Consider the following 17,463-nt stretch of genomic DNA (forward strand, 5'->3'; position numbering starts at 1 on the left):
CCCTTTGTGGCACTTCTTTTAAAGACTGACCTTTATGCTTCAGCTCTTAGCATGACTCAGGGTCTGAACTGATGTCATGCTGATAGAGATGTTGGTATTAAATTACAGTTGTTAGTGTAATTGCTTTTTACAACTCTTTAAAAGTAGTTCAACACTATTAGCTCCCATAGTGTGACCTTTGAGCAGCTTCTCATGTAGCAGTCAGCAGTGCTTTCAAAGATGTAGATCATTGAGAGGCTTTGAAGCCATGCCCTACTTGTGGCACAGTATTTCAGCTGGCCTTGAGGTAGTTATAAAGAGCTTGGAGACCTCCATTCAGCACCTCCTTAATGGGCTTGAGCAGGGGGTTGTGCATGATGTGGAGTCCTTTGTCCAGTGGATGGCAGGCTAGCTTCCCCAGTCTGTTCAGCTGGTGCATCTCAACTGGAACATTCTGAATGTCGTTGTAGTCCACGTTGAGGAGTTCCAGCTTGGTCAAGCAGCAGAGCATCTTGGGCAGAGAATGGATGCAGTTCCCTTCCACTATGAGGATCTTCAGGTCAGCGAGTGCCTGGATTTTCTCCGCAATGTTCTCCAGCCTGTTGCAAGCCACATGCAAGAAGATCAGGTTTCTCATGGAGTAGACGCATGTCGGGATATGGCCAATGTTGTTGTGGCTCAGGTTGAGCTTCCTCAAGTCTGTGAGTGCGGACAAACTGTTTGGGAGGGTTGTTAGCTGGTTGTTGGCCAAGCTCAAGACCTCCAGCTTAATGCATGATCCCAGCTCCTCAGGAACTTCACTCAGATGATTGCGGTACGCAAAGAGCACTTTCAGGTTCTTGAGTAGCCCAATCTCAGGGGGCAGACACGTCAGCTGGTTGCCCCACAAGTTGAGCACCACCAGGTTCTGGAGGAAGCCCACTGAAGATGACAAGGTTTGCAGGCAGTTGAGGGACAGGTTGAGCTTCTGCAGTTCTTTGAGATCCCACACTTCTTCTGGGGGATCCACTATACCTCGGCGGGCCAAGCTGAGCACGTTATATCCAAAATGGGTCACTGTGTGTTTGCGGATCCTCTCGGATGACGTTTCCTCTAAGGTTGCACTCTTTCTTCCTTGCAGTTTGCTCTCCTCACCTGCCAGTCCTTTTGAGTGCTTTCCTCCCATCCCTAGCACAGTGCCTCGGCACAGTGCTGAAGATAATCCTCACAGCCACCTTGACACAGCTAAACTGTGGTATGGAACATCTCCCTTGTGTTTGATCTCTTTAGAACAGATGAATTTTCCGTGCTGCGAACAGTGATCATGCGGTCTGATAAAGTTCTGCGTACATTCCCTCATCCAAAATGCCTGGGATGTCCAGCTGGAAGCGGGCTGTAAACACACGTTGGCGGGTGTGTGTGCATGGCTGTAAAGACTCCCCTGTTTGTCCAGGGCACGTCGGAGGAGTATGCTGACAGCCAGAGGGAGGGATAAAGGGTCTGAAGCATATCCCGGTGTCAGACAACATTGCCGGAACCTCTCTTGCAGTGTTTCCCTGCTTGTCCCTTCAGCTGCCCCTGTCACTTCAATGGATCCACTCGGCGATAACTAACCTTGATTTTGGTGAGGGCATGAGACGACCATTTCTGGAGAAGAAATGTGATGACCACCTCGTACTCTACACCCCCCGACTTTACTTTTTCTCTGGGTTGAGCAATATACCACAGTTGATAAGTTCATGAATATCCATTTATAAATAACGCCATTCAAATAACTGAGGGCTCAAGCTATTTGTTTTCATACATAGCTGTCATTGGAACCATAAATAGGTCATAAATACAGGGACAGCGTGTGCAATGTTGGAGGCTGCCCCATGTATTTGAGAAATACCGAAACATTATTGATACAGAACACACTGTGCTTTTAAAACCTTGATTTTATAACATGCTGGTTATTTTTATTAAGTGACAATGTAACATAGATTTCCAAGAGGTGGATTAGAGAGATTTGAAGGCTGGTAATAAACACACACACAGTGTTCCAGAAGCTTTAGTGACATCTGATATTTCCTGGCTAGGTGTTCCATGGCATATGAATCAGTGTTTTCATTCAGATTATATAATATACAGGCCAGTATATCAAAATGTAAACCTACATTACCAAATGATTAGTCCAAATGATTCCAGAAGTCGGGTTTCTTAATGTTTTTAAAGGGTAGCTACTAAACATGACAGTCTTTTTGAGGTTATCATCCAATATCTAGTTTTATTGTTAAATAAACACTTCATTATAATAAATCATGTGTTGATTTTACACAGCCATGTGCTCATGACAATAAACCAACGTTGTTTGGTACACTCACAACACATCTATATTTAAATATATATATACATAGAGAAAGAGAACTCAGTTACGTCTGTTAGAGCCACTGAGGATTTGACATAATGTAAATAGTGTGCCTTCTTATATATAGACCCCCAACTGGCGGGAGCTGACAGATTTAATGAATTCACAACTTCCCAAGGGCCGTATATTTTCTCTCGATTTGTTTTTAGTGACTTAGTTTTGAACTGCTCTTAGCAACTCCAGATCAGCTGTGTGATGGAAAAACAACATCTCGAAAAATAGAAAACAAATACTAAGGTAACAGAGGAAGAACTTTAGGGCGCAGCATCACCTCTCGGTTTAATATAAACAAACCTTCATTTTAGAAGAAGACATTGTGGATGATTAGGTGTCTGCATACTTTTGGCCATATATTGTGTTGTGCTGTTGTCCGCTGCTCTTCTGGCTTAAGTAAAACACCAAGTCATTCCATGCTTTACTTCATTGTTCCTCAGCTGTGATACAAGGATTGACAATAAAACTGACATTGAATTTAACCTGGTTTGCAGAACACTTATCATTGCTAATGTTTAATTTATTATAATTTATTATAATGACCTGCTGTAATTTGGCCACCGAATAATGACAAGTGGATTTTACCAGTGCCAACACTATCTTAATCAACTGTGTCTTGCCCTTTGATCTTCCATTATGCAAATTTGTTTTCTGGTAACTGGAGCTGGGTACTCTGTAGTACCTGCTTGTTCTTGGTTTCAACCAAGCTGAGTCGGGACTAATCGTGACAAGCTAGACACTTGTAAAACCTCTAAGCTACAGTGGAGAACACATTTGTTTTTATTGGTCTCACATTAGCAGCTTGTAAAATGACACCGTGGTCTTTTGAAGAGGTTCAAACCGTCCTTGGATTTGTGCCTAATGAAAGACTCCAGCGAGAGCTGGGTGGTGCAACAAGGAAAGAAAACACTCCACTGATCTGTTTGAAATAGTGCATGGTCCGTCCCCAAAAAACCCCCCAAAACAACACATGTATACATGATGAGTAAACAATGCCTAATGTTACCACTGCTGTTGTTGTGGTTTCCAAAGACTACAGTTCCTGTTACAGACATTACCAGCTATATCTCTGGGGTGGGGGGAGCTGTGGTCGTGGAAAACGAACCAGGGGCCAGGGACCAAAAAAGCTAATCGAATCAAGTAGAACTTATATAAATAAAAGGTCTGGCCAGTTAATGTTCTCCTCCAAGTGTGTTGAATGCTCCATTGGTGCTTTGTTAAGAAAAACCAGTGAGCAGTCAACTGTCTGATTACTTTTGCTCCGTTGAAATGGGGTCCTCTGCATAAACAGGTCTGAGATTGTGACCGGGGGGTGAATCGGTAAAGCAGTGTTATGTGTGTACAGAAACACAGTCAGACAGATGGGAGTTTGTATTTAGGACCAGGGGAATATTTCTTCAGGAGTCATATTGGTGTCCCCATCAATCACAGGCTGCTCTTGGAAACCTCAGCTGTGTGAACTTTGAACCGTGGGAGACAGATAAGTATCAGTACATCAGTACAAACACACTACACAAGCAGAATGTCCACTCTTAGTACAGATACACCACACTCACAGTGTGAAAGCATGGCTCGAAGCTCTCCAGCTGTAAATGTGACGTTCCTTCAGAAAAATGTTGGTTAGTGGTTCTTGATTTGCTACTCATGAAGGCCAACCCAAATTGAATTCCCAGACACATTCGCCAATGTTCAGGGTGGAAATCAATCCAGTGAAGGGCAGAATCTGACATTGGGACAGTTGGTAAAGTGTATACACACCAATCAGCCATAACATTAAAACAACCTACTAGCTTCTACAGCCACTGTCTATTCTATTTGTTCCACTGACCATACAGGTGCACCTTATTGTAGCTCTACAATTACAGACTGTAGTCCATCTGCTGCTTTGCATACTTTGTTAGCCCACTTTGTTAGCCCCTGTTCTTCAATGACTATCACAGAGCAGGTACGGTTTGGTGGTGGATCATACTCAGCGCCACAGTGACACTGATGTGGTGACGGTGGTTAGTGTGTGTTGCAATGGTATGAGTGGATCAGACACAGCAGTGCTGCTTGGGTTTTTAACCCTAGTTGTACACGTAAAGTCAGAGACATTAGTTCAGTAGATGATCTGTTGCTGCCCAGTGTGTGTTGTTGTGGACACAGTGAAAACAGGACGCTGTTGGTTGGTGGATTATTCTCAGGGGTTTTAACAACCCCCAGCATCACTGCTGTGTCTGATCCACTCGTACCAGCACAGCAGACACTAACACACCACCACCACCACGTCAAGGTCACTGCTGTGCTGAGAATAATCCACCCCCTCAAGTAGTACTTGCTCTGTAGTGGTCCTTTGGGGGTCCTGACCATTGAAGAATGAGGTGAATGTTGGTGAACAACAAATGCAGAGCAACAGAACTGTAGAACTATTATATTGTGTCTAGAGTGTATCCCAGCACTTTTTTTGTATGTAACTACAGCATGTTTTTTCATTTACCTCACACATGAGTTCAAGTTCCTGTGCTGGCTGTGTGTGAGTGTGTGTGTGTGTGTGTGTGTGTGTGTACTGTAAAAGGACGCTGCACATGGCTGCTGAGATGGAGCTGGTAATGCGAGTCACTTGATAGTTCGACCCCTAGTGCTGCAACCTCCATTCAGCCTTAAACATGACCCCTCCTATCCGAGGGTAAAAATAAACGCTGAATATTTGACTTGCTAATTCCCCTACCTTGCACACGAACGAGGCTGGCCTCAGCGAAAGCATTAGTGTACACCGAGCAACTCAGGCTGTTGACCTGCAGTGACCCTGGCCAGGTTTATTTGGCTGTAAACGTGTGGGCCATTTCTAGCTGCGCACATTATCTTTAATAAGCGAGTCATCACCTGGATATTATGAAAAATAGCTTCTGTAGCCATGTTAAAGGGAAAGTTTCTGCTTCTCTCGGGTTTTAATGCACAGGCCACACTTCAGCCCTCACCCTTTAACACTGACCCTCATGAAACTACTACAGTCACGATTACTGTTGACCTTAATGTACACAAGCCATGTGTTAAACTAGAGTCAAGCACGTTGTTTTGTGTGAGCTGCAGTGGGGCTGCTTTGTTGCTGTGGACAGAGAAAAAAAAAATAAATAAATAATGTTTTTAACATTTATTAATTGTGATTTGACAGTCAATGACTGTCAAAGATCATTGCTTTTGTCATATTCAGTGTGTACAGCCAATGAAATGCAGGTACATACAGGTGAACCTAACAAAGATAAACATTCATTCATGCATTGTCTGTAAGCGCTTATCCAATTCAGGGTCACGGTGGGTCCAGAGCCTCCCTGGAATCATTGGGCGCAAGGCGGGAATACACCCTGGAGGGGGCGCCAATCCTTCACAGGGCAACACAGACACACACACATTCACTCACACACTCACACCTACGGACACTTTTTTGAGTCGCCAATCCACCTACCAGCGTGTGTTTTTGGACTGTGGGAGGAAACCGGAGCACCCGGAGGAAACCCACACAGACACGGGGAGAACACACCAACGCCTCACAGACAGTCACCCGGAGCGGGAATCGAACCCACAACTTCCAGGTCCCCGGAGCTGTGTGACTGCACCACCAAAGATAAACATAAAACCTATACATTACTCTTAATGGCAACACTGTCATTGTATTTGGGAGCATAACTGTATTATATTTTATATTAATGACCGATATTTCAACTGTAGACAGTGACATTATGAAAACACACATATATAAAAACGTTCCTTTAGAACAAGAGAATGTAATCTATCTTCAAGGTGCACAACTGGGTTTTAAGACCCCTGCTGTACCTTTAAAGGGACATTTACACTTTCTGTATCTGTAGCGAACAACAATGTACCTGTGCAGGACTTCTTATATCTGGCAGCAGAAAGGATATAAAGCCCCTGAGTTGTTGAGCTGTGGTCGTTGGCGTGATGCAGCACCACTCAGTTTATATGGGATCAGTTGAGGGTATTTCAGTTTCCAGAACTAATCATCCAACATTAGTATGTGACTGCACTAAATCTGAGTGAATACCTACAAATCCTCACAGGAATGTTCAGTATCACATCAACAGAATAGAAGAAGCTGTAACTGTAGAAAATGATAAAAGGCGCTGTATAAATTTAATGGATTTCAGGAGAAGTGTTGGATGAGCAGGCGTCCGTAATCAAATTGGCAATATTGTTCAACTTCGGATTGAACATTGAATTGAACAGGAGCTTTGTGGTGGTCTGTGGGGCTAACAGATATTGAACAGAAATAGAAAAGCTATTAAACCAGCTTAAGTAGATATTAATCATTCATTCATTGTCTGTAACTGCTTATCCATTTCAGGGTTGTGGTTAGAGGAACACACCCTGTAGGGGGTGCCAGTCATTCACAGGGCGACACACACACATTCACAGACAATTTTGATTCACCAATCCATCTACCAGTGTGTGTTGGACCATGGGAGGAAACCCACGTGGACACAGGGAGAACACACCAAACTCCTCACAGACAGTCACCTGTAGTGGGACTCAAACCCACAACCTCCAGGTCCCTAGAGCTGTGTGACTGCGACACTACCTGCTGCGCCACCGTGCCGCTCTAAATGTAATACGCTGAATATGACATAGGTTTAATGGTTAAATACAGTTAGAGAAACAATAAAGTAGGATATATTATCCGTAGGGCGGCACGGTGGCGCAGTCACACAGCTCCAGGGACCTGGACGTTGTGGGTTCGATTCCCACTCCGGGTGACTGTCTGTGAGGCGTTGGTGTGTTCTCCCTGTGTCTGTGTGGGTTTCCTCCGGGTGCTCCGGTTTCCTCCCACAGTCCAAAAACACATGTTTTTTAGGTGGATTGGTGTGTGTGTGTTGCCCTGTGAAGGACTGGCACCCCCTCCAGGGTGTATTCCCACCTTGCGCCCAATGATTCCAGGTAGGCTCTGGACCCACCGCGACCCTGAACTGGATAAGGGTTACAGATAATGAATGAATATTATCTGTATTTATTGCATTAGTATTAGATATACTCTTAACATTCCAGTAAAATTGATTGCATCAGTAAAAGTAAAATATTCTATGAATTAACATTTTTTCTTAAATTAATCACATGAGAAGTTATACTGTATGAATGAGTTATAATCTGTAAATTTCTCTTATGTATACGACACAAAGTCATCCAGACATATTCCCTTATATTTCAGACAAAAGCCAGCTATTTCCCTCCAAACGGGAATACAACCCAAGCAAGATCTGTGTGAAAGTGAAGTACGCAGATCAGAGAGTGCATAATTACATTCATAAAAAATATGAGTGACTTCTCTACTGTGCCCCCATTGTGCGATGGCATTTAGCAGCAATTGACACAGAAAATAGCACAGGGCTATTGAATGAATGCTGATATAGGGTAATGGCAGTAGCAGCATGTAATTGAAAATACAACAATTGCGCAGTTTCTCAGGTTGCGGTCTACCTGAAAGGCAGCAGCCACAGAAACTAGCATCAGAGCCAAGCCTAAGGCTAATGGAAGGGTAATGAATAAGTCATAGTAGAATAGCAAAAGTAGCAGCATGTAATTCAAAGAGACACTCTTAACAGCTGTGACAAATAGCAGGCTACAGCTCAGCCTTAAAATCAGAAAAGAAAATAAGAACAGAAATGAGAATAGGTGAGGTGGTGTCACCTGCTTAAATGTTCAGGGGAACAACAGTGGAGATGAGGCGTTGGGTGAGCAGAGATGAGCTTGCTGTGTGATTTTCACAATGGTGTTTTTTTTAAGAAAAAACGGAGGCCTCCTTCAGTTTCGTATTCAAACTGAACAAATCCGAGAACCTGACAGAAGGGAGCCAGTGACCTTTAACCTCTGTTTCATAAACTTCTGTATCTTCAAGTCTCATTTGTTTGTCCTATTTTCTTTGCTTTTGAGATTCTGTTCTTCTCGGTGTTTACTCTGCATGCTCTTTTTGAGCATTTTGTTTCACATGAAGCCTGGTTTCTGAATTAAATTGGATTAAACTGAACTTATCTGAGCCAGAACTGAATTGAAAATAGGCATCCAGGGTAGACATTGATGGAAGTAGATGGGACACACTCAGTAATAGCAGAGTAGGAAGAGTACTAGAACACACTTAGGGAGTTTGAGCTTTTCTAGATTGGTGGAGGAAGCCAAGGCTCTGCTGGACTTTTCTGACAGGGGCAGAATTACAAGCCCACTTCAGAATGCTGTAGACGGTAGGTTCCAGGAACATAAATGACTTGACCACACTGACAACTGTGCCATTTATTTCCAGGGGAAGACAAGCAGGTACCTGTTTTAACAATTCCAGCATCATTTCCGCTACACTGAGCATGCTGAGCCATAGATTGAATTGTTGACATTCTCCTCAAACTTCACAGTTAGACCATTAGGGAAGAAGAACAGGGGATTTATTAAGTATGAGCACTTTGTGTCTGATGCAATATATAGCGAATGAACTCCACTGCTTTAATATGCACACATTGCTAACACACATTTCTGTTAGCACATAGCTCATATAATCTCAATTGAAAAACATTGGGCAATAAAACACAATGTACTGGAGCAGCTGCAAATTAGCCAAAATCCTGTTGGGCTGGGCAGAAGAGTTGGAGCCACATTTGTATCCAGAGCTAATCATCCATCTCCAGTGTCTGACCTCACTAATTTTTATGCAGCTGATTACAATCAAATCCATACAGCAGTGTTTCAGTGTTTATTGTAAAACCCATCTGTAGCACAGAAGGGACAAAGCCCTTAATACCCCTGATCTCAGAAGAAACTTTGGGTAAATGAGTGCCTACAAACTTTTGGCCATATAGTTTACTTTCTTTACATTCATACAATCAGTCAGTCACTGTCACATTTGTGAAAATGAACCGCCACCGAAATAACATCAGGTCCAAGGTGGTCTAAAGGTGGTCCCTTTTTGCTAATGGATAGAAGAGAGTGGAGCTGATAAATTGGCCACATCAGCAGATGGTCTACCGGCAGTAATTGTAAACCTATAAAGAATACCTGTATGGTAAGTGTAGCAGATAAAGTGGCCATTAGTGTAGGTGCAAGGTAATTTATTTAATAAACTGGCTGTGTGTATCGAGCAGGTGTTAGGGGCACATATTGACCACATTCTCTACTGAATTATTACAGATATAAAGGAGAGATCCCTTATTTAAATTACCTGAGGTCCACAAGCCAGGTGGTCTTCATTATGAAGAGCTAAAACAACAACAAATATAAACAAAACAGAAATAAACAACTAGGCAAAAAGTTTCCCAAGTCTGTTTTTCCCAATAATAATTTTAATTACAAAATATTAACAATAATATTACCTCAGGGCACAACAACATCTATTAATACTAGTAGCATTAATAGTACTAAATGAAGTAGTAGTAGTAATAGTTACACTTGTAGTAGATGTAGTAGTAGTTGTAGGTGTAGAAACAGTAGTAGTAATAGCTACACTAAGTAGTAGTAGATGTAGTAGTAGTTGTAGGTGTAGAAACAGTGGTAGTAGTTATACTAGTAGTATTTGTAGCCCTAGTGGGTGAAAGATTAGTATGTATACTAGCAGTAGTAGTTGTTGTAGTGTGTGTAGTAGTATTAGTAGTATAATAGTCTTGCTGTGGTAGAAGCATTATTTGAGTTATTAACAGAAGTTCTAGTACTAATATTAGAAGTAATTACATTATTATTATTATTATTAGTAGTAGTAGTAGTAGTAGAAATCAAAGTAATAGTTGTTATTGTTTTATTAGTGGTTTCAAAAGAAAGCAGCAGGGGTAATAGACATAGTAGTTGCATTGAATTGGTAGTTATAGTAGTTCTATTTTTTTTGTTGATGCTGTTGTAGTAGGAGTTGTTGTAGTCAGAGGGTCAGGATCTCAGTTTTACATCTCATCCAAAGGGTGGCACAAATTTTCAGTACAGTGTCCCCATTTCTACACACAGGCAGTGGCCTTCCCAGAGGAACAGCATACTCAGTTAACCCCTAATGTTCCTGTGCTGTGTCTGCATTTAATGTAAAGTCCTCCTAAAATAATTGAGGCAGTTACTGCAGCAGAGGGGGAACAAACTTCGTATCACTTTTATTTCAGAAGAAAAGTTAGACCAGCAGGCGTGCAATAACCTTTAGCCATGCAGAACCGTTGAGGCCTTTGAGACACCTTGAGACCCTGTAAAGGAACTAGGAGGGTACTTGTGATGAATAGGGACATAGCTTTTCATAAACACTGGTGTTAAATCTACTGGCCTGAGTCTCTTAGCCTCAGTCATAACAAATGGAGTACTATTTATATAAGGGAAGCCAATACTGTCCCCCCAAACAGCGGCACAGAGAAAGACCTGCATTGATCACGTTCCTCTAAATTGAATCTGAAACCAAATAGACAGGTCAGAAAGGCATTTGATTACTGGAAAACATTTCTTTATTTTCAGTAGCTGCCTTGGAATGCAGAATAAAAACTACATTTTGACTTCAGTTAGTTTAATTTACTGGAAAGGCCTGCTATGCCTATTGTGTGCTGCATCTGTGCCCCATGGAGACAATTTAATATCTGCAGTGTAATTTCTTCATTGAGCCTCCTCTACAACAAGAGGAGGGAGCTGGAATACTCGGAGTAAACAGAAGAATAATCTGGAGATGAAGTGGAGCAGGATGATAAATAGACGGGAAGATATCAGTACACAGACTATTACGCAGGATAAAGATGCTATTTGTAATGTCTCTTGAATAGGAGAGAGAGCGGAGGAATTGCAGTGGAGGACGGCTAATGCACTTACAGAGTATCCAAATCAAGTTTGGGCTGCTGAAACAGCAGCTGGGAATAAAAAGCAATCAGGCTTCTGACAAGAGCACGGTCTCGTGATGAAGCACTGCTGCACAGCCTAACAAGATCGCACCTGAAGGAACGCCAAGCGACACACACACACACACACACACACTCATTCACACAGGCCGGAAATAACTATTACGCTGCCAGTGTGCTGAACTTGTTGAGACAGTAGGTCAGCGTACGTATGTGTCTGGACCTGGACTGGGAACCTGTAACAGGTGGAACAGGATTTTAACATCATTACAATGAATAGCACAATGAAATATGGACTCTGCATTTAACCTGTCTATTATCGCGAAACCCATACGCACAAACACACTAGAATTAGAATTAGAATCACTTTATTGGCCACTGTGTATGCACACAGAGGAATTTGTTCTCTTCATTTAGCCCAATCCATGCTACTATAAAACACACATTTGTTGTGTTCTCCCTGTGTCCGCGTGGGTTTCCTCCGGGTGACTGCCTGTGAGGAGTGCGGTGTGTTCTCCCTGTGTCCGCGTGGGTTTCCTCCACGTGCTCTGGTTTCCTCCCACAGTCCAAAAACACATGTTGGTAGGTGGATTGGTGACTCAAAAGTGTCCATGTGTGAGTGTGTGAGTGAATGTTGCCCTGTGAAGGACTGGCGCCCCCTCCAGCGTTTGTTCCTGTCTTGCGCCCAGTGATTCCAGGTAGGCTCTGGACCCACCACAATGCTGAACAGGATAAGCGCTTACAGATAATGAATGAATGAATAGTGAACACTAGGGGCATTGAGCTCACATGCGTAGAGCATCGCAGTTGGTGGTTATGTGCCTTGCTCAAAGATTACTTCAGTCATAACATGGCGGCTTCTGGTTACAAGCCCAGTTCCCTAACCACCAGGCCACGACTGCCCCCTTGGAGACTAGAGACTAAGGGCAGTGAACATACCCACACAAAATGGTGGGCAGCCGCCTGGGTGCCTACTGAACAGTTGGGGGTTATGTGCCTTACTCAGTCTCTATCTATCTATCTACACACATACGCAGTTTTCTCTAACTATTTTTTCTGGCTCATTCCCCACATTATCCCCCAATTATGTGTCACCTGCAGCTTCTCATCACTTTCATCATTTTTCCCGTCTCCTGTGCCTGGCTGTGATTGGCCGCTCTGTGCTTCTTTGGCATTCCAAAGCCTCGCTCAGGCAGAGGAGGAGCAGCTGGAGGCTGGGGGTCCATTACTGCTCCAAGCAGCCAAATGGCCAGTGCGCTCTCTGCCAGGTGGGCCTGGAGAACACTGCCAGCCTTCAGCATCTGCAAATGGGCTTCAGCTGCTTCTCCTGCTTAATGGAGGTTCAGTGTTCGACTTCATCTCTTCCATTAGAGTTCTGGGGTTTTGAAGCCCTGTTCCACCCAGAAGAAAATGAGGATGTGCTGGATGTGGTTGCGTCAAAGATGGAGATATTGATGTTCCCTGCAGTAACAAAAAAAAAAAACGTGTGATAGCTTGCATGTTAACGTAGAGAGGCTGTTACTGGGCTTGTTTACACTAGCCCTTGACCCAACACAAATGCTCTTCCCCTGTATGCTGCTGCACGGGAACTCCTCTGCTCACAGTGAACACAATAAAATGTACATTTACTTAATGTACCTGTGTTCTGAAACAGCTGAAGAGAGTTGTTTGTTCTGTGAGAGGTCATTCAGTTTGAGTTCCTAATGCTGGTTGTATAGTGTTAATACATTTGTCCCCACTTTTGCTGCAGTAACAGCTTTTCCTCTTCTGCAGAGGCTTTACTGAAGATATCAGAACATTTCTGGGAAGAATTGATGGCATGTGTTGTTTATTCTCAGTATTTTGAAGAAGATGCCATTCATTCGTTGCAAAATAATCAGGTTTATTACAATGAAAAGAACAGCATCTTAACAAGCCCAAATGGAAAGCTTGTTGAGAAGTGTAGCAAATGCCCTCTCCCATGTTAACTTGCATGTGTCAACATATGGAGCAGCACTGTGGCGCAACAGGTACACAGCTCCAGGGACCTGGAGGTTGTGGGTTCGAGTCCTGCTCCAGGTGACTGTCTGTGAGGAGTGTGGTGTGTTCTCTCTGTGTCTGCGTGGGTTTCCTCCGGGTGACTGTCTGTGAGGAGTGTGATGTGTTCTCTCTGTGTCTGCGTGGGTTTCCTTCGGGTGACTGTCTGTGAGGAGTGTGGTGTGTTTTCCCTGTGTCTGCGTGGGTTTCCTCCGGGTGCTCCGGTTTCTTCCCACAGTCCAAAACACACGTTGGTAGGTGGATTGGTGACTCAAAAGTGTCTGTGTGTGTGTTGTCCTGTGAAGGACTGGCGCCCCCTCCAGGGTGTGTTACTGCCTTGCGCTTATAGATAATGACTGAATGAATGTCAACATGTGGTGAATACTATGGCTTGTGTTTACTTCATTTCCTGTCCTGGTAAAAAGAGATAACCTATAAGGACATCCTCTCTTGCTACCTCCAGGAAAGCTTTCCCAACATCCCATTCACAGAGACAAAACCCCTATAGAGGCAAAAATATGAACAATGGGTCATTCTATGTACTGCACCCACTTAATAACATATGCATATGTGGACATAAATTATACTTCATTTGAATATACTTCACATGCAACCATGAGAGCATTAGTGAAGTCAGGTACAGGTAGTTTAGAATCACGCTGGTTGCTCAAATTCAAACCAAATGTGTTGAAAAGACATTGCAATTCAATGAAATGAGAGAATAATTTATAAATTGAGGGAACAATTAAGAAAACAAAGTGACATATATGAAAATATTTGTGCACGATTTAAAGGATCAGAAGAATGACTTGTACATTGTGGGAATTAATAAAAATATTGTGGCTGCAAAAGTTAAATGTTTGCACACAATGCAGAATAATGTGCTTTGCTCTGGTTCCCCAAGAGGGACTTTTTATGCAAAACTTCCAAAGAGAGATACTTCAAAGGGGGCTGACATTCAGGTCTCAGATCCTGGGAAACAGAATTCACACTCAGTCTGACTTTCCCTTTTAGACACACAGACTTCATGAGTGTTCAGAGTCAAACTGCACTGTGCTCAACCCCACAATCACTGCTCATCAGAACCAGATCTCTCTGGCAATCCTAGCTGAAACCAAACCTTAAAACACAGAGAGAACACCTCGATTGTATTACTGTAAAGAGACACTCGTCTGCCCCCTGATGGTTGCTGTGTGCTGTAACTTTAGAAACATTGGCAGATAGTCCCTGCTTGGCTTTCCAGGAATTTCCCACTTTTCAATAAAACTCATAATCTTTTAGTAAGATCAGTGAATGACCAAATATGATTAAAAATTAGGGTTATTTTATTTTAGGGTAAGACACTCATTTACATTAAGTTAACCAATTTCCATGACTAAGCAAAATGAAAAAAAAAAAAATTAATTAAAAAAAAGAAGAAGAAGAAATGGAATGAATCAGAAAAATGACACTGAGAATGAGAAATAAGACTCTGTTGACTTGACCAGCTCGATCTCTGCCCACTAGGTGGAGGTAGAGCAGAAGACCCAAAATATGTCTCAGCGTTCGTTGTAAAACTGAATGAAATGAAATGTAAGTAATTTGTTTAAATAAATAATGAATAAATAATAATAAATAATAATAAATCAATAATAAAAATAAATAAAATAATAAATAAAAAAATAAAAATAATAAAAATAAATAATAAATCAATCTATCTGAATATTTTATGTGCACTGTCTACATTTAGCAAACAATGCTAAATTATTAGCTCTAACAACAAAAACACTGTTGCTGGAATCTCATGTTTCTATAAATAAACACTGCACTAATACATTCACTTCTGAAGGAAGTGTGACAGAGTTTTTTGCATTCTCTTTATATGGTATTATTCAGTGATAAATTGGACGCGGCTTATAGGTTAATGTCCATTTGTGAAGTAAAGAATATGGTGCAGAACATGTTCTGGCAGCTTTAAAGTAAAATATGCACCCAGCTCAGGGTTATTCATTAATTTGGACTCTTAATTTGTAATTTTGTTTACAATGAAAAACTCATTTAGAAAATGGGTTTTCTTTCTTTCTGTCTTCCTTTTTATAATAATAATAATAATAATAATAATAATAATAATAATAATAATAATAATAATAATTAATTATTTTATAAAAAATATTATTATTATTATTTATTTAATTTTTATCGTGTGTAACATGTACCTATTTTGCAGCACTGAATTGACATAATTAACCAACCACACTTTGTATTCTGGGAACATTGGCTTTGTTCAAAAGTAGGCTCAGAGGACATGCGGTTTTCAGAGTTGGATATTAATTGGGTAATGTAACAAAATGCGTTAATGAACTGGTTAACGGTTAATAGCGGAACCTCAGTGAAGCGCAGAGGATCAATCCATTGGTTGGGGTGAGTGGGGGCGGGGGTGCGAGGAGACTGTACCCCCCTCTCTCGTTTTCCACAAAATGGTAGATTCCAGTCGGGCACTTTGGAGCGGGACAGAATGAAAAGTTGAGACAAAAGTTGGAGCAGAGAGAGAGTGAGAGAGAGAGAGAAAGAAAGTAAAACGTCGTATTGAGTACTATGGGCAGAATAAATATAATTTTTGAGAAAAGCAAGTGAATTCTCCCAACAGCAAAAGTCCTATAGTGAAAAAGATTTGTTTCTCCCATTTCATGGCTGTTGTAGGAGAGATGAAGCTCGTTGTTCTGCTGTTGCTGTGGGCATCCTCCGTCGAGTGCCAGCAAAGAGGTGAGCTGGAAATAATTCTTCCACTTTTGACTCTGCACTTTCTCTCAGTGTCCACACAGCGCACGGAACCCCCTCAAAAAGACTGTATTTCACAATATATGGTGTGTTTTATGTTATTTGGCGCAACCTTTGGCCGTTACATGTCCGTTAATGTGCAGAGGTTTTAGGCACTTGATAAAATTAAATATTAACGTGACTCAGTCTGTTCTGTAAGCATTTAATTTTCTTTTTCTACTCACATATCAGTGTGTTCGTTTATCTATTTCCAAACCTCTCCTCATGAAAGCCTGTAGTGTTATAGTTTTCTTTAGAGTCATTACAGAAAAAAAAAAACTGGAACCAAACTTTTTTTTGGCATAAATATTTAATTTAATTTACTGTATTTATGTTTATGGGCATTTATTGTAATGAAGTGTATTTTACGAGCCACAGTAATTCGTTTTAAGATTACACACAACTCTTAAACTCTTTAATGTACAAGTATTTAATAAATACATCCATTTTTCACATTTATTCAGACATACACTCACACAAACATATTTATTTTGCTACAAATGTCTAAAATGTGGGCTGAATGAACCTTATAAAGACTGAGTTGATAAAACACACCAAAAGTTTCCAATGAATGGGCAAAAAAAGGAAAATATAAGGCCTTGGTCATTTTTTAGTGTTTTTTTTTTTTATTTGAGTGGATATATTTCGCACTATAACTGATCCTAAAACTCTTACAGATTCCCTATAGACCTCTATTCAACGCTTAGAAACTCATCTCTGTTCATTAGAAAGATAGATTTTTCTTTTAAACTCTACATCTTTGCCTTCTTTCGCGGCTCTGTGAATATGTAACAATGAATATGTCTCTAATCTCCATTTACCCCTTGGCCACTCACCTGTCGCGACCCAAAAGTTGACGAGATTGGTTCCTTAGGTTTATGATGTAAGAAACCTTGGCTCTGTGAATCTGTGGATTGAGACTGTCTTTGGAAAACAGCAGATATAGTCAGCGTTTGGTTTATTGGATTGCAAACTTTGTGCGTTTACTTCATGTATTACATAAAAAACAACACATGGACAAGTTAACAAGTTTTAACCTTGATTTTCAACTGAGGGGGTGTTTAAAATGTGTTTGCAGAAGCCACATTCTTGCCGTCCATCGAAATTAAATGGTTATGGCTGACACTGAACCCTCAGTGCTGATGAAAAGCCGTGGCAACACGGAGAGGTGTCCTCATCTCAAAGACACAAGGCCACATTATCCTGTGGCTGTTGCAGCACTTTTTGGCTGCGCTGAATTCATGGAAAGAAATAAAAGAAGTATAAGCTTTTGTGAAGGGAAAGAAAACCTAATTTAAACACAGGTTTTGCAGGATTGAGAGGGCTGCATTGTCTACTTTGCTGTTTGTTAACCTCGGCAGTGTAGTTACCATTAAGCTCTGGCATGCATTTTAATGACCACAGGACCACATAAAGTGTAGCCTCCTATAACAAAGAACTCAACCCCAGAGACCCAGCATCAAATTAGTGAACGTT

General features: G+C 41.6%; 2 protein-coding genes across 2 annotated transcripts in view; one reads left to right on the plus strand and one right to left on the minus strand.

The window, feature by feature from the left end:
* Positions 1-271: 271 nt before the first annotated feature.
* lrrc30a (leucine rich repeat containing 30a) lies at positions 272-1,144 on the minus strand. Its single transcript, XM_066682237.1, has one exon. It carries the CDS (start codon positions 1,142-1,144, stop codon positions 272-274), a length of 873 nt encoding a protein of 290 aa, XP_066538334.1.
* A 14,700-nt stretch (positions 1,145-15,844) lies between these two features.
* lama1 (laminin, alpha 1) overlaps positions 15,845-17,463 on the plus strand; it is a 53,725-nt gene continuing 52,106 nt past the window's right edge. Inside the window, exon 1 of the mRNA XM_066682706.1 lies at positions 15,845-15,933. Within this exon, the coding sequence (XP_066538803.1) occupies positions 15,858-15,933 (76 nt within the window). The 5' untranslated portion in view covers positions 15,845-15,857. The remainder of the gene's footprint in view (positions 15,934-17,463) is intronic.

The sequence above is a fragment of the Hoplias malabaricus genome, chromosome 10 (genome assembly GCF_029633855.1).
Source record: "Hoplias malabaricus isolate fHopMal1 chromosome 10, fHopMal1.hap1, whole genome shotgun sequence".
Taxonomy (NCBI): Eukaryota; Metazoa; Chordata; class Actinopteri; order Characiformes; family Erythrinidae; genus Hoplias; species Hoplias malabaricus.

Excerpts from the sequence above, each read along its gene's own strand:
- lrrc30a (XM_066682237.1), bottom strand. The coding sequence starts at position 1,144 with ATGGGAGGAAAGCACTCAAAAGGACTGGCAGGTGAGGAGAGCAAACTG.